The 27,573-nt window shown below is 57.8% G+C and overlaps 1 protein-coding gene across 3 annotated transcripts; it reads right to left on the reverse strand.

The window, feature by feature from the left end:
• Positions 1 to 1,209: 1,209 nt before the first annotated feature.
• SYNGR1 (synaptogyrin 1) lies at positions 1,210 to 27,573 on the reverse strand. Of its 3 annotated transcripts, none has more exons than XM_027592333.2 (4): positions 27,407 to 27,573; positions 10,871 to 11,108; positions 9,349 to 9,494; positions 1,210 to 5,042 (listed from the first exon to the last, which is right to left on the reverse strand). In XM_027592333.2, exons 1-4 carry the CDS (start codon positions 27,503 to 27,505, stop codon positions 4,821 to 4,823), a joined length of 705 nt encoding a protein of 234 aa, XP_027448134.1. In that variant the 5' UTR covers positions 27,506 to 27,573; the 3' UTR covers positions 1,210 to 4,820. The 3 variants fall into 3 exon arrangements, with proteins under 3 accessions (XP_027448134.1, XP_027448135.1, XP_027448136.1); XM_027592334.1 differs by lacking the exon at positions 1,210 to 5,042 and adding an exon at positions 7,130 to 7,888 and having other exon boundaries at positions 27,407 to 27,572; XM_027592335.1 differs by lacking the exon at positions 1,210 to 5,042 and adding an exon at positions 7,130 to 7,849 and having other exon boundaries at positions 27,407 to 27,569.

Genomic DNA, 27,573 nt, shown 5'->3' on the forward strand with positions numbered 1-27,573 from the left:
GGTGCTCTTTAGTGCCGCGTGGCACCTAGGCCCTGAGACCCATCAGCCTATGAAGGGGCATCCCGTAGATCAGGTGCTCACCTCTGTCCAGTCAGAGACCCCGCGGTGGGACTAAGGCGGGACTTGTGGACGGCCATGGTGTGGGCGTGGCCAGCACTGTGACTGACAGGCTGATACAGAGGCCGGAGACCCGGATCAGCTGAGCTCGGGCTTTTGCGGGAGAGTGGTTCTTACACCCACCTCAGCCATCTCTTACTGATCTGCTCTTTCCCCAAATCTATCTAGATTTCCTCTATTCTCCCCATGTCCGTGGTGACCTTCCAGTCTGAACGACGGGCAGCAACCTCTTGGCTGTCATCCGACCACAGGAGTGGTCTTTTTCAAACACACGATGGTCACCCGCCTGTCAGTGGGTTCCACATCGCTCAGCGGGAACCAGACCTCCTACGGAAGACTGGAGGCCCTCCGCGGTGGGACCCCTGAGTACCCTGTGGCCTGTCCCTCCTCCTCCTCCTCTCCCCCGTGTGTCCGCCTCTCCTGCCTTCTGCCGCTCCCAAGCTCTTGCCGGGCCAGGGACCTCCGCGTTTCAGTTCCTCTCTTCAGGTCCCTCGGCAGCCCACCCCCTTGCCACTGAACACCTGCTCATCGGAGTGAGTTCCAGCGAAGGGTCACCAGCTCGGAGGGCTCTGTATCTGAGCCCAGGTCTAAACGGCATCTTCTGACGTTCTCCCAGCACTTGTCACAACTTACATTTTTGTTTGCATGTTGGTTTCACATCCATGCCTCCTGCTGGAAGACTGCGTTTGCGGGGACAAGGGCTGTCTACCTTGCTCAGTGTGGACTCCTAGCGCCCGGCTCAGTGTCTAGATAAATATTGTGCCCGCTCAGGGCCATTAACTTTAAATAGTGACCTGCAAACATATGTGTAGATCTGGATGGAGGCTTGGGTGCCTCTGGAGATAGGGAACATTGACGGGGTGTGTGTGTGTGTGTGGTGTGTGTGTGTGTGTGTGTGTGTGTGTGTGTGTGCCTGCAATCGCACATGTAAAGCTGGGGGGGCACTGGTTTCAACTGTAATGATCTTACTTGTATTGAACAGTAAGAACAAATAAAGCATGAGCCAGGTCAGGGGAGAGAGGGAATGGGTGATCCCAAGCCACACTCAGGAAGAACAAAAAGATTGTGACACGCCGCAGTCAGCTGGTGGGTTTGTCTTCACTTTATTACTATGTCACCAGAAGTCACCACCTTCACTTGGTTCACCACAAATGGACAGATGTTGTAACGGAGGGTGCCACGGGGCCATTGGATTCACTCGAGACTTAACCGGGTGGTGGGGGAGTCCAGAGTGGGGGCCCAGGATGGGGACCGCCATTCACTGCACACACGCACACACACAGAGATATATTTGTGGAGCCTTATATTATACATCTTATATATAGAAAATATATATATTTATACTATACACAGGCAGTTATGCTGCGGGAGGACCGGGACACCCAGACAAGGGCTGTGGGCACCAGGGGATGGGGGAGTGTCACATCAAAGGGCCGCGCTGGGAGATGGCTGGACCAGCCCATCCTCCCACAAACTCTTGGGAGGGGTGCTCCCCCCTTCCTCCTCCTTAGAGAATCAAAGGGGTCTTGGGCCAAGGTTGGGGGGCCCTCAAGGGGTAACAAGTGGGGGCTCTTGTTTACATGGGGGAAGCCTGGGACCCCCCAAGAGTCTTTGAAGATCAAAAATCACAGGGGAGGTTGGAGTAGGGGAGCGGATGCCAGTCCCCGGGGAATTAGTCCCTCAATTGTCACACCCCCAGGTACCAGAAGCCAGACCCAGGCAGATAGCCCATGACTGTGCAGGATGAGGGTTAACTCAGAAGCAGGAGACCTAGGTCCTCAACCTCTGACTCTGTGCGTAACTTTGGACAAATGAGTCTTCCCGGCCGACTCCACCATCTCGAAGGGTCCTTGCAGCTCTCAACTTGGGTGGCACCCAGTTTTCCTGGGCCCTCTCTTGTGCTTGGTGGAAGGAGGGAGCCCAAACTCAGCAAGGTCAGGAGGCAGGGGGCAGCCTTCTCCAAAGAAAAGGGTTGGAAGCAAGGAAGAGGCAGAGGGAGGGAGCAGGGAGGGGAAAAAAGAGGACACCACTGGCTCTAAGCTTGGGGACTCCAGGGCACTGTCCTCAGCCAGTGGGAAGCAGCAGGGAATCCCTACGAACCGCCCCGGAGGGGTAGTTAGGAGCCCTGGGTCCCAGCCGAATCCCGCCCTCTGCCCGTGTCTCACCTCCACCATTGGCGGGCCCCGCCAACACCCAGCCTGATGGTGGGATCATGTCTGGGCTGTACCCCAGGCTGAGTGAGCAATGCAAAGTGAGAAGATTCTGCGCCCCTCCCTCCTGGCAGGGGTCCTGTAAACTTTCCTGGTCTGGGGTGGCAGGGAGAGTCTGTAAGAAACACCCAGGGGATCGGTGAAGCTTAAGTGGTAGCCTGCCCTCCAGCTCGGTATCACAAGCAGCTGGGCGGTGCCCAGGGAGAAGCATTGGATGGGCAGCACCCTGGGGTCTCCCGGTGTCCATCGGCAGGGGAGGTGTTTGGTGGGGAGTGGGAGCGGGGAAGGACCTCTCTCAGCCTCCCGCATGGGCACAGAGCTTCACTTTGCCAGAAGCGCACCCACAACCACCCACACCCTTACCTGCTTTGCAAACCTGGTCTGGTACAGGCTCTGCTGCTTGGCCTGGTAGATGCCACAACCCCATCCCATGCCCACTTGGGCTACTGGGGGGGGTACCAGAGACAGAGCCCCTTCCCCAGATGTGGAAAATTGAAGTCCACAAAGACCAGTTGTTGCTCAGCTGTCTGGGATTCTCTCCTGTCTCTGCTGCCCCTTATGAGGACTTGAACAGGCTTAAGTTCAGATCCATGCTCCACTGCTAACTCGTTTACACTCTCTGAGCCTCAGCCTCCCCTTCTGTTAAGTGGGGACAACAACGCTACTTCTGAGCCTAGGAAATTCCTTCTCCTTCCCTCACCACCGTGCTAACTGCTGCGCATCCTCCTGGCCCCTCCTAGGGGCGCCGCATCCCTTGGCAAGCGCTCGGATAGCACTCTGCCCTCTGGTGGACCCTGAGTACAGAGGTTGGCTTGGTGCTCATCTCTGGACGGCCAGCTTGCATGCCTTCTGCAAGGATACCTGCTGAGTCCAAGGGCAAGTGAGTATCACCTGCCTCTGAGGGTTCTCATGGAGGCATGGGGTGCTGGTGGTGGGAACATCCAGCACTGTGCCAAGCCACGATCCCCTGGCCCTGCTCCCCGGGTCACTGGCCAGTGGACACAGGGACCCATGTCTCCCCACACCTCTCTCTCTCCTTCAAGACCTCCCCGTCCTTTAAGGTTCAGTGAAGAGTCCACCTGTGCAAGAGTCCCTCCCTGCCTCAACCCTTCTTGTGCCTTTGGAGACACCTGCTACAGCCTCCCCCAGCCCACCGCGCACCAGGGGCTCTCAGCGTTCACTTTGGGAGCAGTGTGTCCCATGGCAGCAGCTTGAAGGCTGGCCTTGCTGGCTCCAGAGCCCCCACCCTCTCTACTCTGACTCCCACAGAGACTGTCCTCTCATCAGGCCTTCTGGAAGGCCAGTGGAAGGACTCTCCATGCCCTTGGCCGTTCCAGCCCCTGAGACCCTGGCTAACCCCGGCTGAGGGAAAGATGACACAGTGTCCCAGATCAGTTCTGTTTCCTGGGAGGTCACAAGGGCAGGGCAGGGAATCGGGGCACCTGCTGGGTGGCTGGGGCCAAGAAACCCAGGAAGCAAGCCCAGCTCTGCCACTTATTCACTGTGACCTTGGGCCGGTCGCTCCCCGTTCTGGGCCTCCTCGTCCACCCAGCCCTGGGCAGGGACAATGGTCAGTCCTTTGGGAGGCCACAAAGAGGGTGTTGGAGCTCCCGGTGGGGAACGCACAGCATGGAGCAGTACATGGGGAAACAAGCGAGTGAGGCGAGCCCCCTTGGCCCTCCCACCCTGACTGGCGGCTGGGAGAGGGGCCGGTGGGGATGTGGGGAGAGGGGCCTGGAGGCAGAACAGGCCCCTGGCTTGCAGCAGAATCAGGGTTATATCATGGGCTGAGGTCCCCAAGGCCTCCCAGAGTGACGGGAGCACGGAGCGGTGGAGCCCCAGGCTCAGGGATGGGGAAGGCAGGGAGGACAGGGGACAGCAGGGACTCTCCGGTCAGGTGGCCGGGGCTTGGCCCCAACTCTATCACTGGCTGCCTGAGTGACCCTGGACAAGGGACCTTGACCTCTCCGGGCCTCAGTGTCCTCAACATAAAATGGAGACAGCCCCCATGCTCGTAGTAGGGCTGGGTGACGGCCCCTGATGTCCTGCAGGTGTTGCCACCCACCCTGGAGCCAAACCTTCCCAGCATCATCCAGGTCTATCTTTCACACCGATTCCTACCTCCGGGACCAATGGGGCTCCTCTGTCCCTCATCTTCGCCCTTCCCGGGACCCCTGGTCTCTCACCACCGGTGTCAAGCACATACCTGACACGCAGTAGGCACCCCATGAATGCTCAGTGACACAATGCACGAATGCAAACGCCCCCAGCCCCTGCTGGACAGACTTGCACACATGTGGAGATGCACCCCCCACCCAACACCCTACCGCCCCATCCCACCCTGAGCTGCCCTGGACCTCAGGGGAACAACCCAGAGGCTGCTGAGGCACTGGGCAGGGCAGCCTGGGAGGGAGCAGGGGTCTGGGAGTGGGCGGGGGGGGGGCAGCTGGCGCTGGGGCAGGGGACAGGCGAGGGGCAGGTGGTCACTGCAGCTCAGTAGCCCTGAGACTGGTAGCCCTGGGGCTCGGTGTCAAAGGCGTTGGCCGGCTGCTGGTAGGTACCGCCCAGGCCGGCAGGGTCTGGCCCGGTGCTGGGCTCCACGTAGGGGGCATAAGGCATGCTGGAGTCCTGGCTGGGGTCCATGTAGTCCTGGGAGAAGAGAGCCGAGTCGGCGCCAATCTGGTACCGCTGGAAGGCCAGCACGGCCTGGCCCGCCTGGGGATGGGCGCCCAGGGGGGGGGCAAGGACGGGGTGGGGGGGGACGGTTAGAGGAGAGAGACAGACAAGAACAGTGGGTTAGTGGCAATTAGTTCACAGGACACAGGCAGTAGGGGTTAAATATCCTCAAAGACCCAGAGATGAAACCAAGCTTGCCTGATGGGGGGGTCTGTCCTGGCGGCCAGCCCTCAACAGATCCAGAGCCACACTGTCCATCCAGCCAGAAAGCCCTTCAGAAGTCACCTATCCCATGTGCCCCAACCCCAAAGGTCATGATGGGTCCCCAAGCATCCTCCGCGGTGGAGCGTTAAAATGGCCCAAAGGCCACGACATCCTTCTCAAACTGTGGTCTCAGGGGTGTTAGGTGGAATGGGGAAAAAGAGTTCTCGGTGGGATAGGGAACTGTTGGTATCTCCTAAAAGCCATCCTGTCTCCCTTGCAGCTAGGTGTAAGCATGTGACGAAGTTCTGGCCAGCACGTCACCCCAGGTCCTTTGTTCCACCCTCTGACCTGACTCGAGGAATGCAGATGTGGTAGCTAGAGCTCTAATTGCCACACGGGACCGCGAGGTCCATGAGCCAAACTGGAGGGATGGAAGAGGCCCGGGTCATGAAAGGCCTTGGAGCCACTAGGTCAGTCCTGCACTGGGCTGCATTTAAACCACTGCGATTTACAGTTTCACTTGCGGCTGAACCTGATTCTAACTAAAACATTCGGTCAAACAAGTTTGGGAACAGAGTAAAATAAGTTTCAAGGCCACAGGACTTGTCAGAGCCATGACGGATGTATGCTGGGATCCCCAAGGGGAAAACTATGACAAGTGGCATGTGCCAACCTTATCTGACCAACAAAGCCCTTTCCCCACAGGACCTAGTTGGGAAAGACTTGTCTACAGCATATGTATGTAGGTGGGAAATTCTTTTTCAGTAAAAACCATCACACTGTTATTAAGGACAATGACACTGACCACACCAAGCGAGGGAATAAATTTTAAAAAATAGTTTTGAGGGGCACCTGGGTGGCTCAGATGGTTAAGCGTCTGCCTTCGGCTCAGGTTGTGATCCCAGGGTCCTGGGATCGAGCCCCGCATCGGGCTCCCTGCTCGGCGGGGAACCGGCTTCTCCCTCTCCCTCTACTGTTCCCCCTGCTTGTGCTCTCTCGCTCCCTCTATCAAATAAATAAATAAAATCTTTAAAAAAAATAGTTTTTAGGTTTACATTGAAAGCCGCCTCCAAAGATCTTTCCAGCAGCTGGTCCGCCTGTGATGGAAAGATGCTAATAATACTCTACATACCCGCTTTGGGGCTGGAAGGACCGAGGCTTCGTTAAGGGAAAGCTCATGGCAGAGTCAGTGCCAGAAGCCAGATCCGAACACAGAGGTCCTGCCTCTTCCCAGGCCAGGGCCCTCCCCATCTCTTTCCCTTTCATCAGCCCCCCGACAAGGCAATAAACCAATGAGGAACCCCAAAAGGCCACCTGGTGACAGGCAGGGGGTGAAGTGTGCTTGGCATTTTATTCTAGCGAGTTCCAGAAGCCCAGTGACTAGGCACTGACTGTCGATTTGTGTCACTGGTAAAAGCTCTGAGGGGCAGCCCTTCCTGAATGGCGGCTGCTTAAAGCAGTGCAGGAGCCTGAGAGAGGTGTACCAGGTGTACCAGGGTTGAGCTGAGGAAATCAGGCCTCCCTTGGTCAGCCAGTTCAAGGCCACAACACAAGAGCCTGGGCAGTGTGGGGGTGGGAGTGGAGGTGCAGGGGGAGGGTGAGACGGACCCTGCTGGTGAGCCTGGCCCTGCTTCTTCAAGAGCGGGTACACCATCTGCAGCCGTCTACACTTGTATGCCTCTCGTGTTAGGAAGCTTACTCTGTGCTTTGCTCTGGGGGCCTGTTTGCTTTAATACCCCCTCAGTTCCTACAGAGGGTGGAGGGATAGGTGGTTCCTGCCTGGGGAGCTGGAGGCTGTACAGAACTGGAGGCCAGAGTCTTTTGGAAGAACAAGGATTCACCCCGTGAGAACTGTCCCCAAAGTAGGGATTATGGAGGTATCTCTGACTCCTGGCAGAGAATGAATGAATGAATGCATGAAAGAACAAAAGAACCTACATTTATTGAGCATCTCTGTGCCAGGGCCCTGCGCCGGCCTTTGCTGCATCCACACAACAGCCCTGCGAGGTTGATCCACTGGGTAGTGGACGGAGGCTCAGAGAGGCGCAGGGGTTTGCCCAGGGTCACACAGCATAAAAGAGCAGAGCCAGGCAAGGCGTCCTCTGACGAGCTCGGCCTGTCCCCCTCAGCAGCCTGTAAGGTCAGCCTTCATGCTGCAGCGAGGGACAGGCTCCCCCAGTGCCCACAGCATCCTGGCAGCCCGTGTATGAGTCACCTCCCCCCATCTCAGAGCCACTGGCGGTCTGGCTAGGGGAAACTGCGATTTGTTTGTCCTCCCCTCCTCAGCCTGTGGGCTCCTGGGGCCAGGCCCCCCGTCTGATTCATCACTAGGCACAAAACAGCTCAATAAATGTTTACTGAATGAATGGATAAACGAAACATAAAGGAAGCAACAAGCGATCAAGTGGCGGGTCTGAACTGGCCTCGCAGCCGGCCGTCTCCTGCCCCGCGGGCCCTGGTATCCTGGCCACTCCTGGCAGCAGGCTGCCCCCACAACCTTGCCACTGGCCATGACACGGGGCGCCCCTGCCTCTGGAAGCCGGGCAGGCCTACGGCTGTGCCGAGGTGGAAAACAGTGTGCTGTATTCCTCCTGGAAGGTAAGGTCCTTGAATCTCCGCACGGCCAGGGCTGCGGTCAGGCTCTGCCAGGAGAGAGCAGGGGTGAGGCCAGTGGGGAAGAGCTGGGAAAGGCAGAAGCCAGCCGTCGGCCAGCGGGCTCCTGTCAGTCAGGCTCTGGGACCTGCCCCTGGAAGTCCTGCCGTCCAATCACCCACTCCTCTTCCGTGAGCCCCACCCCCATCTCGGGGCTCACTGTTCCAAACACCTCCCTGTAGGGCTGGGTGGGCTGGGACGTCCCCACACACGGGGCACCTTCTCTGGTCTGAGATGCCCTGGGGTCGCCTGATTCTTCCGACCAGCCTTGAGGACCTGGAGGGCTGGTGTGACCACAGCTAGGGAGCTGCGGCCTGAACCACAACTGTTCTCCTCCAAACTCTGGCTCCTAATATTGCACTGGCGGGGGCGGGGGGGGGGGGGGGTCCCAAGAGAAAATGGATATTCAGGGGCCCTCATAAGGCGCAGGAAGTCACTCCAGGACAAGCCCAGGAGGGTAGAGGGACAGGGAGGGCTGGCTGCAGCACACTTCGCAGGAGGGGCTGGGGCTGCCCGTATCCAGCCCCAGGGGCTCCCTGCAAAAGGCTGGGCCCAGGACTGCGGGGAGGCCTGGAGGGGAAGGGGCTGCACACAGGGGACGGAGAACCTTTGGGATGGGGGCCTGGAGCCCATGTGACCCCAGACATCTGCAGGAGGAAGATGAGGAGAGAAGAAATACATCAAGGTGACCTGGAACCAGTGGGAAAGAGGGCCCAGCCTAGCTCTAGAACTTGCCAAGGGGTGCCATCTGGCCAGTCAGGCCCAGAGACATGCTTTCTTTGACCCACATGGTATTTTTTTTTAACTTGAATAAATTGCTAACACATAAAGATCAGATTTCACACAGAAATTCAGAGTTCTGGCTTCTCTGGAAAACGGGAAGACCTGGCCTGTGTGAATCCCCATTCCTGCTCTGGAACAGGGGCCGAGGGTGCCCTTTTGGGGGGGCATGTACCTGCCACCGGCCCACTCATAATTTCTCAGGTGCTGCCCGCCCCGTGGGCATCTGAGTTTGTGACACCCTCCCACCCCAAATCCAATCGCCTGATTTTACAGACGGGAAGACAGAGGCCCGGACAATTAGAGGCAGCCCCAAGATGTGGCCCAGGTCTCCTGACGCCTAGGCCTGGGCTCCTTCCCAGCCTTGGGACTGCAAAGCCTTATCTTCCTGCCTACGCCTCCGCTAGTGTTTATAAAAGCTCATGGCAAACGCCCACAACCCAAACACCAGACTGGTTGGGAGGGGCGTTCATGATCACTGGAGGGTGCTCTGGGCCAAAGCAAGGGTCTCCTGCCACTACGGGACTGTCCTCACCGGCACCGGCAACAGCCTCCTTCCTCAGGAAGAAGCCCTGTGTGAGCGTCCAGGAGAGACACAGGGGGCCGCTCGGGCCCCAGGAAGCAAGAGTCCCTGGCTAAGCTGCACGACCTGCAGCCTGGGAGCCTGGCTGGGGCAGGGGAGTGCGCGCCGGGCCCGCGGTATACTCACCCACGTGAAGATGGAGAAGAAGGAGAAGGTGATGGCGGCCCGGGCCGCATCTGTCCCTTCATTCATCGGGTTGTCCTTGGGCTTGGACACCTGCCACTGGTTGGCCAGGAAGCAGAAGCCCACGAACCAGAGGAAGGCCCAGAAGGCTGGGGTGTCCACCGGGACCAGGCAGAAGGGGCCACACGAGAGAGAGAGAAAGAGAGAGAGAGAGAGAGAGAGAGGGAGAGAGAGAGAGGGCGAGAGGGGAGGAACAGGGAGAGGTTCAGGAGCACATCTCCCATGCTCCCCCACCCCCAAAGGGAGGGGCAGGGCCGGGGGCGGGGAGCAGGGCAGAGAGGGGAGCACAGGAAGGTGAGACCAGAGCAGGGAGGTCGGTCAGACGCGGAGCGGGAGACAGACCACAGAGAGGAGCCCCCCGTGCAGACAGCAAGGCCCGGAGCAGAGCCGGGGAGGAGAGCCAGGGGCGGTGAGGGGAGCGAAGGAGGGAGAGACAGAGAAAAGTCAGTCAGCCTGTGCGGGCATTTCTGTCACCTCAGCCTCGCACAGATTTCCCAGCTGCATCCCTGCCTGGGGACCGCTGACCGCCCTGCAGCGGTCTGGGAGGGGCACTGCTCTGACCCCCCGGCCCACTGCAGCCTCCCTGAGAACTGGGCAGAGAGAGGAGGATGAGGAGGCTGGTCAGGGGGGGCAGCTCAGCTGCGCGGGTCTGAGCACCGGCTTTTCATGTGCCTGCGGCCTCACAAAGCCTGAGGTTAGGGAGGAGCCTCTTGAGCAGAGGCCTGGGGAGTTTAGCAGTGAGAGCCTCGTGGCAATGAGATCTTCTGTGGGTGCCCAGAGTCTACCCAGAGAGAACCAGAGCTGCTCCAGTAAAGCGTGTGTGTGCCAAAGGGCTGTGGTATCTAGAGACCAACGTCTCCCACAGGCACTGCTGCGGAACCCTGGCGCTCCGGGGAATACAGTTTGAGAACTACTAATTTCATTCTATCTTTCAAGTCTAAGGGACTGGCCTCACTGCTTACAAGTCAGCCAGGCTCATCCTGAGAGTCCCAGGCCCGGTGATGGGGGGAGGTCCCAGCCAGAGACCTGAGACCACAGCCAAAGCCTCACTGCCCCTCAACCAAAGCACCCAGTGATCAGACTCTCAGAACTCGTAGGGAGAGAGGTCGGGTTACCTCCACCAAAGACTGTTTCTGGAGGACAGGGGCAGCAGGTCACGTCAGGCCCCGACCCTCCCCGGGCCCGGACTGTGTGCCATGCCGTCAGTCTAGCCTTACTTCTCACGAGGCTCCACCAAGGGAGGTGGCACAGAAGCCCTGTCCCCTCCCCGCTGTGGAGCTGAGGGCTCTTCTAGCGTCTCAGGCCCAGCCCTGGGCCCACCACTCCCTGTTGCCAGCCAGGTGACCCCCAGGCTGTCCCCTCGCCCGCCTCATAGCTGTGCGTGAGGAGTGGTGGGCCCATGGCTGGGGCAGCCCTCTGCAGTCTCTGTCGTGCTGGGGGGTGCCCACGGGGGCGGGGGACTCACCTGAGACCCCAATGTCGGACAGGACGGCTTTCTTGCGGTCCTTCACGCTGCTGATCTGGGGGAAGTACACGTCCAGGGCCAGGTAGAGCAGGCAGGTGAGGAAGGCAAGCACACCCACGGTCACACCATAGCTGCAGGCGCTGGGGTTGCGGTTGTAGATGCAGAACTTCTCGCCCCCCGAGTTGCTGTTGAGGTAGCCCTCGTTCACGATGGAGCCGAACACCACAATGGAGAACACCTGTCGGGGAGGGGGAGGGGCCGGGCCGGGCATGAGACCCAGGCCGGCCCCGACCCAGCACCAGGTCTGGAGAAGGGGCGGCCACTCCCCTCGGCCTGCTGTCTGCCCCCACCCCAGCCAGCCCTCTTCACCCCAATCAGCCACAAGGCTGCTGTTAAGCAGGCATATCAGAGGGGAGGCCCAGAGAGGGAGGGCAACTTGCTTGGGGTCACACAGCACGGGAGGGGACAATCACTTCTTTCCTCAGCCTCAGGCTCTAAGGACACTCTGACCACAGATTTGGCACTACCATCCCACCAGCCAGGTCCTGAGAGGTCCTCCTGGGCCCTGACATCAAGATTCCTCTAGAATTGTGGACTTAGCCTCCCAGAACGAGTGGTCGGTCTCATGCCCTTCTGGGAGGTGGACCTGCCAAGGCTGAGTCCTCTGGATGCTGGCACATGCCCAGCCCCATCTCCAATCATGAAGATGGGCCGAAGACAGACGCTTAACTGACTGAGCCACCCAGGTGCCCCTAAACCTGACTCTTGGTTTTAGCTCGGGTCATGATCTCGGGGTCCTGGGATCAAGCCCCGTGGCCAGCTCTGCGCTCAGCCGGGAGTCTGCACGGGGCTCCTTCCCTCTGCCCCTCCCATCGCTCATTCTCTCTCACAAATAAATATAGTAATTAAAAAAAGTAATAACACCAGTCACAATCCTGCCAGTTACAGGGCAACCTGCACTCCCCCAAGTACAGTGCACGTACCTCATTTAACCCAATAACCCTCTGTGACAGGTCTATTGCAGCTGGGTAGGCAGCCGGCTGAGATTCCACCCCCCACCCCACCTCCTGGTATTCACAGCCTTGTACAACCTCCTTCCCCTTGAATGCGGCTGGGCCTTGTGATTCACTTCTAACCAACAGAATATCACAAAAAGTGACAGACAACATCTCTGCGAGGAGATTACAAAGACTTTGGCTTCCACCTTGTTTACCCTCTCTTGCCACTCCCTACCTGCTCGCTCTAATGGTTTGAGCCGCCCTGTGGAGAGGCCCACGTGGCATGGAACTGAGGGAGGCCTCCAGCCAACAGTCAACAGGGAGCGGAGCCCCTCAGCCTATAAGGAATCGAGTAGGCCAGCACCATGTAGGTGAGCTTGAAAATGGGTCCACCCTCAGCCTTCAGATTAAGACCACAGCCCTGGCTGACACCACACTGTAACCCGTGAGAGATCCTGAGGCAGAGGCACCTGGCTAAGCAGATTCCTGACATTAGAAACTAGGAAATGACAAATGTTTGTTGTTTTAAGCCACTTCATTTGGGGATATTTTGTTATACAGCAATAGCTAATTAATACATCAGTTATGATCAGCATTTTGCAGATGAGACAGTTAAGGTACGAGTATTGATTAATGTTACCAGAGTCATAAAACTGTTAAGTTTTTAGAGTCCAGGGGATAGACTCTAAAGTTCATGCTTTGGGGCGCCTGGGTGGGTCAGTCAGTTAAGCTTCTGACTTCGGCTCAGGTCATGATCTCAAGGTCCTGGGATTGAGTCCTGCATTGGGCTCCCTGCTCATGGGGAGTCTGCTTGTCTCTTTCCCTCTACCCCTCCCCCTGCTTGGATGCTTTCCTTCTCTCTCAAATAAATAAAATCTTTAAAAAAAAAAAAAAAGTTCTTGCTTTTTCCTCCTGCCTCTCACCTCCCCTGAAACTGTGTGAGGGTGAAGAGGCCCAGACTCAACAGGCAGCGCCTCAGGTGTGGCCTTCAGTGAGCATGAGGCAGGGGCCAGAGGGTATTTTTATTGTCTGTTTTCCACTTCTTTGTGGTTTCCAATTTTTCTAAAATAAGAAACTATAATTTCAGGCACATTTTCATCCTCAGCTAATATGCAGGATGGGCAGTAACCCCATGGCAGGTGTGGGAAAACATATGAAAAGCATTATTATTTTTTTTAATCTCATCTTCCTAAGATGTCTATACTTTTTTTAAAAAAAGATTTTATTTTTTGAGAGAGAGTGAGTGAGACACAGCACACGTGAGCAGGGGGAGCGGGAGAGGGAGAAGCAGCGCCCCCACTGAGCAGGGAGCGCAATGCGGGGCTCGATCCCAGGACCCTGGGATCATGACCTGAGCCGAAGGCAGACGCTTAACCGACTGAGCCACCCAGGTGCCCCTAAGATGTCCATACTTTACATGGGTTCTGTAATGTACTGGATCTGTGTAGTAGTAATGTATATCAAACAAATACATCTACATTTAATGGGAGGATTGATTCAAAAGTTTTTCCTAAAGAATAGCACGACCAAAAGTGTGGAGACCACTGGTTCACGGCACTGTGTGCTAAGAAAAATTCTAACCCAAATGTCCATCGATAGATGAATGGAGAAACAGGTTGGAGCATCTCCACATAATGGAATAGTTTTCAGTCATTAAAACAAACAACAAAACAGTTCTGACACGTGCTACATCTGGATGAACCTTAAAAGAAGTGGAAAAAGAGGTGAAGGAAGTCCAACACAGAAGGTCAATGTTACATGATTTCATTTCTGTCCTGTATCCTTAATAGGCAAAACAGACAAGAAGCAGACCAGAGGTGACCAGGGCTGCAGGAGGGAGGGATGGGGAGTGATTACTTAATGAACACGGTTTTTTTTTTTTTTTTATGGGGTGATGAAAAGTTTTGAAACTAGACAGAGGCGATTGTTGCACAACATAAATGTCACAGAACTGTGTGCTTTAAAATGGCTTATCATGCTCTACATGAGTTTTTCTGCAGTTAAAAAGAAAGAACGACGAGACTGTGGGTCTGTGTCCTGGTTCAACCACGAGCACATAGCTGGGCCATGGTGGCCCGTGAGCCACACATTTGCCAATCCAGACTTGAGAATGTAAACACAGCCACGGTCCAGCCCCGCGCGGGCATGCTGGCTCTCGGGGTAGCCGTGTCACACGTTCTGCGTCGTCATGATCACCCTGTGAAGCGCAGAGGGCAATTCGCACTGCTCCCAATTAGCGGTGTAGGAAAACTGAGCCTCAGAAACAGCAGGTGGCACTGTTGTCAGCAGGACAGGCTGAACCTGAACCCAAGTGTAAGCTCTTTCCCACCTGACCCACCTGACCAAGTTGACTCTCAGCCTCAGGAGGTGGGCCCTGAAGGAGACAGACACCTGAGGGGCCCGTAGTGTGCCTGAGAGCCAAGTCTGTGCTCAGGGGCACAGGAGCGGAGAGGCAGCAAGTCCGGATTTCACAGCAATTGTCTAAGGGACTCCTAGGCTACTGACACAGTCTGGACAAGCCAGGCAGACGCTGGACACGGGGAGGCGAAGGCGGGCTCTGATGGCCGGTTGCCAGAGCCGTGCACAGCACAACTCCGGGACTGCCATTCACGCAGCCCCTTGCACCTACGCGCTAAGAGAAGTCCAAGGTTCCTACCAGGAACCTGCCAGGTCAGGAATCTGAGGCCCAGCTCCGGATGTCACCCGTGGTCCCCAATCCAGCAGAATGGAAAAGCCTTTTGATTAGAAGGCGCTCCAGACACTGAGGAGTCATACAGGGTTGCTGGAGTCAAATCCCAGGCCTGCTGCTTATGCTGTGTGACCTCAGGCAAATGACAACCTCTCTGAGCCTCAGATTGGTCCTCTGCAAAAATTAACCTTCCCTTCAGGGCTAATGGGTGAATTACATGCAAGCACCCTGAGCAGAGCAGTGCACTGTAGGGGCTTAGCAAGGATTAACTCCCTTCTCCAGAGGCCCCAGGGAAGAAGGAAGAGCACGCGCAAGGCCCTCTTGGGCAGCACTTCCTGACAGGCTCCACCAGGGGTGGGGACAAGGGTGGACGCCCCCCAGCCAAAAGCAGGCCAGGAGGAGGTGGGAGGGGAAACAGGCAGGCAGAAGTCGGGGCTTTGGGGACAAGCAGAGGAGGAACCATTCAGACAGGGTCCTCTTGGGGGGAGAGAAGCAGGGAGTCCCTGGAGAGGCCGGGAGGCAGGTGCTGGAGACACTGAGTCCCCAAGAGGGTGAGGAACAAGGTCACAACATCCTCCGAGGACCGGCGGGGCCCAAGGGCAGGCAGAGAGAGGAGGCTCTGTGCCCGCTCGGGGTCTCCTCTCCAGCCCACGGCTCCGGCACACGGGGCGCTCAAAGTCACCCTGGGCAAGTGACTTGCCTTCTCAGCACCTCGGTCCCCTCATCTGTAAAGCAATGGCGCCTCGCAAGGAAGGGATGAGGTCGTGCCCGTGAGGACCGGCAGGTGTCCTGGAGGCAGCGTCCCCAAACACCAGACTGACGCTGAACAAGTGGACGGGATGACGAAGCATCGAAGCACCGCCGGCGGGGGCAGCGGTGGGAGGGACACAGCAGTGGCCAGCGAAGGAGCCGAAGCAGCGATCCTGGAGCGCAGACAAGACGCAGCCACCCCGGCCAAGATGAGGGGAAGCGTGTTTCAGGCAGAACAGAAAGGGCAGAGGCCGAAGGTGGGAGGAGGTGACCGACGAGTAGGGCTGGAAAGGTGCATGGGATGGGGAGGGAGGGAGGCAGGGAGAGTGTGGGGGGGGCAGGGCCAGATGGACCACAGTGGGGCACAGTGAGAAGTCACAGGGGGGTGACCAGACCTGTGGACCCCCATCCCCACCCTGCAGCAGGAAAAGCCCTAAAGCCATTCCCCAACCGCCTTCCAGACACAATCCAAGCTTCCAGGGCCGGTGGTCAAGGCCCTTGGGCCCCACCTCCCTCCACGGCTCACCAATCAGTGCTTCCCCACCTTCCCACGCCCCGCCCTCCCCACACCATTTTCTCTCTGAACCTGGCTGCTACCTGCACAGGTTATGTTCTGTGGGGGTGGAGCCAGCTCCACCCAGGCCAGACCCCCAGAGCCGCCAGGGGCGGGGTGAGTTTGGATCCACTTCAGGCCTAAGAGCAGGTGGGTGACTTGATGTGACTTAGGTCTGAAAAGAGCCCCCCCGGGCGGATGAAGAGAAGAGTGTAGGGCCGGGGTGAAGGCTGGGAGACCCCCCCGGGGGCTAAGCGGTGCCCTGGGCTGGCGTGGGCAGTGGTGGCGGCGGGACGGGGCTGGGCGCTGAATGTGTGTGGCAGGTAGAGCCACACCATCATCTGCTGACAGGCCCGCCGTGGGGGATGGGAGCAAGAGCAAAGGGCAGGGGCGGCAGGGGGTGGGGGTGTGTGCATGACCCCACCGGGGACACAGGTGTGCATGCCACGTCCCCCGCAGGCTGCAGAGCTGGGCCAGGACAGGGAGCCTCACCTAGACCGGGCCTGAGAGTCTACACACGGAGAAGCGTTGCCAAGGATAGACAACTGGCCCCTTGTGGTTCCCAAACTCCCTCAAGGACCCTGCAAACCCCGGGTTAACGTCTCCCTTTAGCTGTTGTCCCTCCACCCTAGTGGGAGGGAGCCCCCCAAGAGCCGGGATGGGCCTCAGGTTTCTGTCCCCCAGAGCTCCCATCCCGCTGGGAGGGAGCGGGGGCTCCCTCAGGATCTGCTAGATGACTGAAATGCGTCCTCCTAACTGGGCAAGGCCAGTGTCCGGGGATCTGCCTGGGGCCACAGCTGGTCGGGCTGGCTGCACACTCAAACCCAAGTCTCTCTGAGCCCCGCGCCAGGCTCCGCATCAGGTCAGGAGGCCTCCAGGAGACTTGCTAAGGCCTGATCTGCAGCAGGGAGCGCATGGAGCCACCACCAGAGGCCCGGAATGAAACCAGAATGAAATTCTATGCTGTTGTGGCCAAACTCTTCCTGACAAGCAGATGTGCTGGAGGGACGGGACACAGGTCCCTGGCGGCAGAACCAGCGCCCTGGAAACAGGACAGGGTGGCCTCAGGGGGGGTCCCAGAGAGGTCGCTGGTCACGGGAAGGCACAGGAAAAAAAACCACCCCTTTTCCTTGAACTAAAGAAAATGCTATAAAAAAAATTTATTTATTTTTTTAAAAAGGCACCGGGGCGCCTGGGTGGCTCAGTCGTTAAGCGTCTGCCTTCAGCTCAGGTCATGGTCCCAGGGTCCTGGGATCGAGCCCCACATCGGGCTCCCTGCTCAGCCGGAAGCCTGCTTCTCCCTCTCCCACTCCCCCTGCTTGTGTTCCCTCTCTCGCTGTGTCTCTCTCTGTCAAATAAATAAATAAAATCTTTAAAAAAAAAAAAAAAAAAAAAAAAAAGGCACCAATGTAAATGGGCCAAGGCTGGTTTTTTTTTGCTGTCTTTATAATCCAATCCTGGGTCTTTTTAAAAATGGATTTTAAAAAAATGGATTCCAGATGGCAGTTAGAACAGAGCTAGGTCGAACTCAGAAAAACAAATCAGGGGTACCTCAGAATTTCAGGGTCTTGGGGTACTGGGATTCAGAGACACAGAAATGGAGACCCCAGGACAGCCGGACCCCACCCTGGCCTCCCCTCCCCCTCTCCCCCACTTGGCTCAGCTACCCCAGAGGGCCCGGCCGCAGGCTGTCTGGTAAGTTTGCACCTGCTGTTCTCACTCCCAGAACGCCCTTCCCCACCTTCTTCATCTTTCAAATAGGATCAAACTCCTTCTCACCGTTCAAAACTCTCCTCCACCCCGACCCTGCACACACTCATTTCTGGGTCTGTCTCCCCCAGGAGACCCCGAGCTAACCCCACAGCCTCTGCAGGAGCTCTGCATCAACTGGGAGTGCCGGGCAAAAATCATGTCACTTAATCCTCACCAAAACCTCTAAGGAAGGGCACCTGGGGGGCTCAGTCAGTTAAGCGGCCAATTCTTGATTTCGACTCAGGTCATGATCTCACAGTCGTGGCATCCAGCCCGGAGTCAGACTCTGAGCTGGGTGTGGAGCCTGCTTGAGATTCTCCTTCTCCTTCTCCCTCTGCCGCACCCCCCTTTCTAATAAAAATAAAGTATCTTTATTTTTTTTTTTAAGATTTTATTTATTTTTTAACAGAGAGAGAGAGGCAGACAGTGAGAGAGGGAACACAAGCGAGGGGAGTGGGAGAGGGAGAAGCAGGCTTCCCGCTGAGCGGGGAGCCCGATGCGGGGCTCGATCCCAGGACCCTGGGATCATGACCTGAGCCGAAGGCAGACACTTAACGACTGAGCCACCCAGGCGCCCAAAAATAAAGTGTCTTTAAAACCTTTAAAGAAAAACATCTCCACAATCAGGCTCACTTAGCTCATTTCACAGAGAAGAAAGCTGAGGCTGACAGGCCTGGACTCTAGCCTGCCCATAACAGGCTGGCCCCTAGCGGGTAAGCAGGGTGCCAGCCCCCAGCCCAGGCCTGCCCCCCTCCAGCCCCATTCCAGAATGTAAGCCAAATCTCTACCTTCAGCTGCCTCCCCAGGAGGGAATTCCAGATCCCAAACTCTAGGACAAGCATGAGTCCTGGGAGGGACACCTGCCGTCCGGAGCCGTGTCACCACCCTACAGGGCAGGACAGGCGGGGCCCACTTTACTCCATATCCGCACCCAGAGCGGGCAGGCCATAGGCTGTGTCTGGGCCACTGCTGGGCATCAGGCTGACCCGGCTCCAGGGAGAGCTGGGCCCAGCCAGCATGAGGGGCAGAGGTCGCTGCTGTTTGCTGGGAACTCCCCAGAGGCTGGCTTTAATCATCTTTAGGCACATGCCGGGTTTCCCCCCAGAAAAACTGTGTATAACATCATTATACACAAATGTCCCTAGTTATTGGTTCATTTGTGGGTGAACATCTCCCGCCTTGGACCCAGAGGGAGGGTCAGGAAAAGGCTTAGAGGGGAGCAAATAGCAAATCTGAGATGGGCAGAGGCACAGGCAGCATGGGAATCAGGAGAAGGGAGGATTCCCTTCTTAGCATCCCTAGTTTGGGCCTCTGCTTGCACATCTCTGGCCACGGTGAGCTCATTCCCTAAAAAGGGGGGCTGCTGAGTCCTCTCCCTCACCCCGAGCTGACCCTGCCTTCCTGTCAGTATCCCTACCAAAGTCCTTGATCCTGCTTCCTGGGCCCGAGGGAAAGGCTGTGAGGAAAGAAGTAGCTGTGCTTTTGAGGGATGAGTCAGGCTGCCAAGGGCCCCCCTCCTTCATGGGAATGGGGCCCTGCCTCCCACGGGGTCATAAGAGGAAAATGGCTGAAGCCAACGCAGGGGCACATGACGAGCACCAGGCAGCCTCTCTGCTTCCTGGAGAGCCTCGTGCGGAGCCGCAGGGCTGAGGCAGGGTTGCGGGGGGGCGGGGGGGGGGGCTCCCAGGGTCCCTTCTCTCCTCCCCTGCCCGGACACCCTGTTCTGAAGCCTTGGATGTGACCTGCAGGGGATTAGGCCATAATCTTCCTGCAAGCTGTCCCTCACATTCTCAGCGGTGGGGGTGGGGAGGGGGCTCTGCAGGGCAGGGGCCTGAGCAAGCAGACCCCTGTCCCCAAGGTACTGAGAGCCTCAACTGGGTAATCTGAAGGCTCCCCCTCCTCTCTGCACTGTCCCCACCTTCATCCTCCTGTGGCTGTGTAACCATGGGGAGCAGGGAGAAACCAAGACCCCGAGACAAGCTGCCTGACGGCCCCGGGCAGCTGCTAGGGGACAGGAGTATCCCCGCTCCCCCCCGCCCCGGCCACTACAGCCCAGGTCCTTCCTCACCCAGGTCCTGCCACCTCGGAACTTTCAGAGGTAGGGAGGCGGAACAATGCCACCCCTGGAAAAGTGCTGTGAATGCCAACCAAGCACGACTGGAGCCCTTCCTAGGCAGGACCTTGTTTATGCCCCAACAGCCCCCCTGGGCAGGCCCTGCTCTCCCCATTTTGCAGATGGGAAAGGCTCTCTGCTGTCTTTCTGCTACTAAGGGCAGGGATAACCACCCAGGTCTGTGAGCTCCTCCTCACCTCAATGCCTTTCTCTGCCCTGCCAGTTCCTACAAGCCTGACACTGTCCACTGTTTCTTTTGCTCTGTGGAAATTCCAGGTCTTCAGAGAGATAATCTGGTCCCAGGCCCTGCATCACTTTCTAGAGAAAAAGACACAAAGGGGGAGATGCCTTCTGCTTTGAGAGTTCTTACAGCCTTTCACATACAGCACAAAGGAAGCAGGGAGGAGACAGTAAGCTTGGGGGTGGGGGGATCCTGGAAGGCTTCAAGGAGGAGGCGATATCTGAGTTGGGCCTTGAAGGCTGCGTGGGAGACCCTAAATAGGGACAAAGGGTGGAAAGAGGGAAGCAGAGCAGTGCAGTTCCCCACCTTGTCTACCCTTACAAGACGGCTCGCACCATCTAGCACTGGATACAAGAGTGACAAAATAGACGCAGTCTCTGTCCCCCCAGAGCTTACACCCATCGGGGTGGCAGCCTCTTCACTGCTCTGCTGCGCCTCTCGGCCTTTACCATGACCTTCCTTCTGCCTAGAGTCCCCCCCCCCCCGCTTCTCCGCCTGGCTGGCCCCATTCCTCTCATCTCCGCCGTACTGTCACCTCCCCGTCCCTGACCTGAGTGTCTCCTCACTCGGGCTGCGCGCTCACCTGTTCTTACTGGTTTCACACCACACTTCCCTCCACCAGACCGTGAGCCCTTGGCAAAGGGCAGGCCCCCAGCACACGCTCCCGTGTGTATTAAAGGGAAGACGGCAGGGTGTGTGCGTCCTGTGGCCATTGGGACCAAGGGGAGAACAGAGAAGCCTCTCACGGCCGGCCAGCTTCGGCGGAGAGAGCCGTTAATGACAAGCGACCGTGAATGTGGCAAGAAGGTCACGGTCTCCAAGGGTTCTCCCTCAGTTTCTCACCTGCACCCCACTCAGGCGTTCTCCCTGTCCTCTCCACCATCTGTGACCTTCGTCGGGGGAGGCCAGGTTACAGTGCAGCTTATAATTAGGGATGTTCAGTGTGGGGCTGAAGACTTGGGGACCCAGGCCATGTCTGCTCGCCCCCTGGACCGTGAGCTGAGAGCCCCAGCTTGTTGGGGTTCTTGGAGGACTATTGTTCTAAATAGTCTGGGCCTGGCAGCCTAGGGCTGCCCCAGCCAAACAGCCACCCCCTCCCCATGGCCCCCTTCACCGCCCCTTCCCCCGCAAGGGGAGCTGAGCATAATTCCATCCCTGGAAGGGAAGTGTCCTCCAGAAACACAGGGGTATGAGCCGCCGTGCCAGGATCCAACCGACTCTCTGCTCACATCCATGGACCTGGGACCCAGGCCCCCTGCTGCAGGCCCCCCAAAAGCACTGTGAGGGTGTAGTTCTTGGTATAACTTCTTCAAAGACTGACCGGTCCAAAAGTCCCCAACCTGGAGTCCACTAGGAGCAAGAGTGGGGGTTCTTTGAGGATAGAAAGTTCGGGAACCACGAGCCCAATCTGATTATCCTTTTCCCCTTTGACAGGTGGGGCAACTGAGGCCCAGAGCACATGGCGTCCTGCTCAAGTCATACCACCAGTCAGGGTCAGAGGGGTTGCAGAACGTGGCCCCAGGCCCTTCCCCGTGGCCTGCCCTGCCTGTCCTCCCACCAGACAGCTGGTTCCCCGGCTTTGGTGCCCAGCGCAGCTCCCTTGCCAGCTCTGCCATCTGCCCTCCTTTCCTCCTGGTTTTCCTCCTCTCTGCCCCTCCTCCCCCAGCCTTTGTTCTTTCTCCCCAGGCTCGGGCTTGCCTCACAGCTTCCCAGCTTCCCAGGCGCAGGCGCAGGTCCCTGCAGGAGCAGGTCGTGGGGCTCGCCCCATGTGGCTGGGGACTCCCCGAAGCAGAAGCTGTCAGCTGTGATCCCAGCCACTCCACAACCTCTCTGGGCCTCAGCTTCTCACCTATAGTGAGGTAACAAAACCCACTCGACCAGGATGCCACAGGCCTGGGAGGAGAGGATGTATGGCAGACCCCTTACACATCCATCTTCATAAAGCTTCGAATCTGCCCCAAACCTAAGCATTCCAATATTGCAGGTCACAGATGAGGCTTGGAGAGGCCAGGATTTTCCAAGGTCCTGCTCAGGCGATCCTGCTCCCTACGTCAAACACCAGGCTCCCCCAGGCTCCCAAGTTCCCACACTGCCCCTGTGCATGAGGAAAGGCCCAAGATACAAGGCAGGATCCTACCAGCTAACATCTCCTGAAGACCTCAGCCCTCAGCCAATGTCTCCTGAAGACCTCAGCCCTCAGCCAATGTCTCTTGAAGACCTCACCTACCAGCCAACATCTCCTGAAGACCTCACCTACCAGCCAACATCTCCTGAGGACCTCACCTACCGCCAACATCTCCTGAAGACCTCACCTACCAGCCAACATCTCCTGAAGACCTCACCTACCACCAACATCTCCTGAAGACCTCACCTACCAGCCAACATCTCCTGAAGACCTCACCTACCAGCCAACATCTCCTGAAGACCTCACCTACCACCAACATCTCCTGAAGACCTCACCTAGCAGCCAACATCTCCTGAAGACCTCAGCCCTTGACCGTCTTCTGAAGACCTCACCTACCAGCCAACATCTCCTGAATCTCTCCTTGCCACTGACTCCATCCTAGACCTAAGAGAGAGAGACCAGCCAAAGGTCAGTCACAAGCAGATGAAAAGACAAGGAAGATTCCAAGACTGTTAGTGATAAAGGCCAAACGAGCATGTGATCTACCTCCATGGACGTAGCTCCCTGAGTTAGTGACGGGACTGTGCCAGGTGCTGGGAGAGGACAGGCTGTATGAGGCCACCCATTTCCTGTCAGGACACCTGCCCCCAGGACCCTCTCAAGCTACACCTCTATCTAGCAGCCACAGGGAGCTCTTCTCTGTTTGAAACCCCTCTCTGTGGCTGCCCTTGGCCCTCAGATGAAGTCATCTGCCACCTGAGGTCTTTTGTGAGCTGCCCCCGCCACCTGCCGCTCTTGAGCACACCCACAGAGTGTGACGTCACTCTCACTCACATACCCGGAACCTCCAAGAGCTCACCATCGTTTCTGAAGCCCACTCGGACCTCCTGCCTCCAGATATTTGCACATGCTGTTCCTTCCACCTGGAATGTTCCCTCCCCACGTCTGTATCAGAACCAACTCAGAAGTCACCTCCCCTTGGAAGTCCTTCCTCCATACCCCCCTGGCAGAGGCAGCTACCCCCTACTGGATTTTCTTCTTGTAGTGTCTCAAGTCTCCGTGTCACTGGACTGACAGTCTCTGGTAGGACACACAGGCTGGTACTGGGCAGGGACTTGGCGTTTGTGGAATGGATGGCTGAATGCCAGAGCTGGCCGAAGGCTCCATCTCCACCCTGGACCCCTTTTCGCCACCCCACAGCTCCAGGATTTTGATGCAGGATGGCTAGGGAATGGTGATCTGGATGGGAGAGGGGACAAGGGATCTCATCTCGAAGCTGCTGTGTTTCCAAAGCTAGCTCAGCTTTTATAGTCAGTGTTCACTGGGATGACGGAGGGTGCTGATGAAATGAGACCATGGCAACCTAGACAGGGAGGCCACAGGGGGTACACTGAATGTGGACCCTGCAGACCTCAGGTTGTGCCTTATTCTGTCGTTTGGGGGGGCAATACCCATCCTACTCACAGAATCCAGGGGTGTTCAGAAATCAACCCTGAACACGCTGAAATTTCAAACTTTTAGCATCCTATTTTGCTCAGACTGAACATTAAAACACCAACCACCCTCTCCTCTACCAGCGCCAATATTCCTTCCCTGCAGATCAGGTGGACCGTCTAAAAGACTGCAAAGGGGGCGCCTCGGTGGCTCAGTTGGTTAAGCGACTGCCTTTGGCTCAGATCATGATCCTGGAGTCCCGGGATCGAGTCCCGCATCCGGCTCCCTGCTCAGCAGGGAGTCTGCTTCTCCCTCTGACCCTCCCCCCTCTCATGTGCTCTCTCTCTCTCATTCTCGCTCTCTCAAATGAATAAATAAATAAATAAAATTAAAAAAAAAAGAAAAGACTGCAAAGGCCACAGAGGAGGGGGTCCTTTATATGAAATCAGTTAGCTCCCTGCCAGAGCTCCATGTCCCCCACCTTTCTTTGGCCCCAGCACAAAGAAAGGTGCCCGCTGACAGGCCGCGGTCTTGGAGCACCTCTGACCTAGCTCAGCCTCCTCACTGAGCTGCGGAGATCGAGGCACAAGGGTGGTCGCAGATGCTGCGTGGGGCAGCCTAGAGGCAGCCTTCTCCTGGCCGCCAGCCAGCACTGCGCCATCTCCCTCCAACCCGGTCAGAGGCCGCAGCTCTGAGCTCGCCCTCCACGCTGCACCCCCTCAACCGTCCCCTCCTCACCCCAGGCAGGAAAGGTCCAAGTCAGCTGAGCCAGAGGGCTGCCAGCCCCCTCCCCACTTAGCCAAAGCGCTCAATGCCTGCTCTGCGTAATCATGGGGCCTGGGAGCCAGTGGGTGGGGAAGGTGAGGGCAGAGAGGAGCTGAGGAAGCCAAAGAGGAGATGGCTGGGCAATGTGCTTCTGCCCCAGTGGCTCAGGTTCCAGGGTAGATCCAGGTATGGGGGGGTCCCACTTTCAGAAACAAGATCTGTCTTTTACAAATTGCACAAAATCACCAGCCCACAAGCACATGGGGCTAGGGCCGCCCATGGGCTGCACGGGGGAAACACAGGGGTGGTCCTGGATGGAGGGACCAGGCGTCCAGGTTTGTGTGGGACTGACGGGGCTCCCAGGACACAGGACTTTCAGGGCTAAAGCTGGGAAAGTTCCAGCAAACCTGGATGAACTGGTCACCCTAGCCCTGGAGCTCAGGCTTCCTTAGCTTGATGATAGAACCTGATGCCTCCCTGACCCTGTGGGGCGCCAAGGGAACACCAGGGTGAAGGACAGGTCACCCACTGCATCCTCTGCATGCTTGTCAACAGGTTAAGACATGTTGGCGTACCACACATTTTCAAAAAACACTGGAAGGAAGCACTGGGCCTCCCTGAGTGGTGGGATCACATGTGAGTTTTTTTATTGTGGTAAAATAGGACATAAAATGCACCACCGTCATCAGTTTTAGGTGCACAGCGGTATTAAGTCCAGTACATTTATATTGTTGTGTGACCATCGCAAGTGACGTTTATATTTTCCAAACATCAGCAGGCATTACTTTTGTGATCAGAAAAAAAATACTATATATTTTTTAAAGGCGACGATCAGCCTGTATCAGTGGCCTCTGCTCACACAAAGGTAGTGAGCAGAGCTAGGAGGCCGTGGGAGGATTTGGGCCTTAGATGCTGGTTGGCCCAGATGACCTTTATCCTGCCCAGTCCTGAAACCCAGGATTCTGACCTCTTCCAGCTCCCAGGGAAGCAATCCATGTGCTTTGGAGATGCCAAGATTTGGGTTTGGATCCTCTGTCTGCCGCTTACATGCTCAGTAACCTTGGGTCTCTCTCAGCCTGCTTCTTTGAGTGATGCAGGCCATAGGGGAATGAGCTGGGTGACTGTGTGCACCCCCCTCCACCTTGCACACGGTGGGTTCTCCGTCAGTTCCTTTTCCTTCCTCCTGCTTGGAATGTTTCCCTGCACCCAGATATGAACAGAGGTAAGCCGTGCTCATCCTTCAAGGCCCAATTTGATATCACCTTCTCCACGAAGCCTCTCTGATTCCCACGGCAGGGGGACCCCTCTGCTGGCTCTCACGGCCTCTGCCCGGGGGGTACCTGGCTCCCTTCCCAGTGGGACTGTGCCATCCCTGAGCACTAAAGGCTGTGTCTGAGTCATGCCGCCTTCCCTAGGGGCCCAGCAGACTTGAAGCTTTGCTAAATGAAGCCAATCACAGGCAGAAGTGCCCCAAGCAGGCAAACTGCCCACACCTCCTCACAAAGCCAGTGGCTTCACCCTCCCAGGCCCGTGGCCCAGGGGCTGGCAAAGGGGAGCAGAGCACACAGCTGGCCCACCGGATCAGGCAGGTGCCCCCCCAGAGCCCTATCTCTGCCAACGGCCAGTCGGGGTCTCTGGGGAGCTGGAGACTGGCACAGATGAATGAATCCAGCACCACAAAGCCTTCTGGATGTGCCCAGGGTGCCAGGCCGACTGCCAGGTCCTGTGCAGCCACTGGGGCTTCCCTGCCCTCAGCGAGCTCCCCGTCTGGTGGGTACTTCAGAAGAAAGGGGTTTACACATGGCTTCTTGTGGCACCAGGGGGAGGTTTTAACATTTTCAGACAAAGGACAGTTAGCTTCCTTTCTCTCTGGGAGGCCAGAGATAAACACCCATGCTGTCCCACCCATCAGACCCTAATATTGCCCTGAAAACCCGGGAAGTGAGGGGGCTTGAGCACCCTGAGGCCACAGCTGGCCTTAGGTGTAGCCCCTTGGGGTCGCTGAAGTGACCCTGCCCAGTGTCCCCAATCCTAGCCCTTCCGGTATGGGCCCACAGGAATAGGCCCCAGGCCGGCAGAGGCATGACCCTCTAGTGAGGGTGTCTGGGCAATGGCCAGCAAACCCTAGGGGGCCCTTGGCACCCCTTCCCACAGTGGGCCTTCCTCTCCTGGGGTGCTGCCCAGACCACCTGAACCCCTCCCTCTGTGCTCACTGTCTCTGTCCCATCCTCCTCCCCCACAGCCCCAGGTCTGAGCAGGGACCCCCTACTGCTGGGGGATTCTAACACCCACCAGGCCGGAGCTCCAGAACAGGCCTCTCTGCTCTTCCCTATGGGCAGGGGACCTCTCCCTTATTCCCCGCCCCCCCCCCAAGCATCCAGGTGTACTTGGGGGGGGCGGTCATGGATTCAGGAAATATCAGAGCCCAAGGTGGCTCCTCCCACCTCTCTACAAATCGGGAAACTGAGGCATGAGAAAGGAGTTGACTCTCCCCACCTCAGAATGTAACTCCTCGTTTCCCATAAACATTTCTTGGGTGGTTCCCGGTCCAAGGTCACGCAGCGAAGGAGAGGCAGTTGCCGGGTGGAAGCCAGGTATCCGGCTCCCCACGCATCGCTCCTTACCTTCGGGGCCAAGCCATCAAACCTGGTTTCCGGCCCTCTCCCTCCTCGAACGTCTACGGCAGGCGCGGCGTGCACCCCGTGAGATGATCCACGCCCTGGTCCACCCCCCCCAAAAAAGGCCACCTGAAACCCGGACTCAGTCCCCACCGGCGCTGATCCGCCGGGGCGGCAACGCTCAACACGAGCCGCGAGCCGCACAGCCGCGGCCTGGAGGTCACGACCATGGGGGGGCCACAGGCGAATGGGGGCGCCGGCAAGCAAGGGCGCCGGCAGCAGGAGCGGGCGCCCCTCGCCAGCGCTGGGACCCCCCGCCCGGGGCCCGTGAAGGAGGGAGGGGGCGGGCGCCGGCACCCTGTCGGGAACGCTCCCCGTGGGCTGCGGCACCTTTGCCCGGGGTCCGGCGGGTTTGGGGTCCGTCCGGGCGCGCCGCCCTTGCCCGCGCCCCCACGACACGCCACCCCCGGCGCGGCCGGGCCACCCAGCCGTCCTTACCCAAGACACGACGCGCAGAATGGTGTGCGGCTGCCGGACCAGGGTGTGGGGGTCGAAGGCGCCCCCGGCTTTGCCCGCTCCGTACGCACCCCCTTCCATCGTGGCTGCACCCGCGCGGTGCCCCCCGCTCGGCGCGCGCCGCCGGCCCTGCGCGTGCGCGGCGCCCC

Source organism: Zalophus californianus, chromosome 9, assembly GCF_009762305.2.
Source record: "Zalophus californianus isolate mZalCal1 chromosome 9, mZalCal1.pri.v2, whole genome shotgun sequence".
NCBI lineage: Eukaryota > Metazoa > Chordata > Mammalia > Carnivora > Otariidae > Zalophus > Zalophus californianus.

Coding starts and splice junctions, on each gene's coding strand:
- SYNGR1 (XM_027592333.2), bottom strand. CDS start 27,505: ATGGAAGGGGGTGCGTACGGAGCGGGCAAAGCCGGGGGCGCCTTCGAC. Junction 11,109..27,406: donor TTCTGCGCGTCGTGTCTTGG/GTAAGGACGGCT, acceptor CCTCCCCGACAG/GTGTTCTCCATTGTGGTGTT. Junction 9,495..10,870: donor GTCCGACATTGGGGTCTCAG/GTGAGTCCCCCG, acceptor TGGACACCCCAG/CCTTCTGGGCCTTCCTCTGG.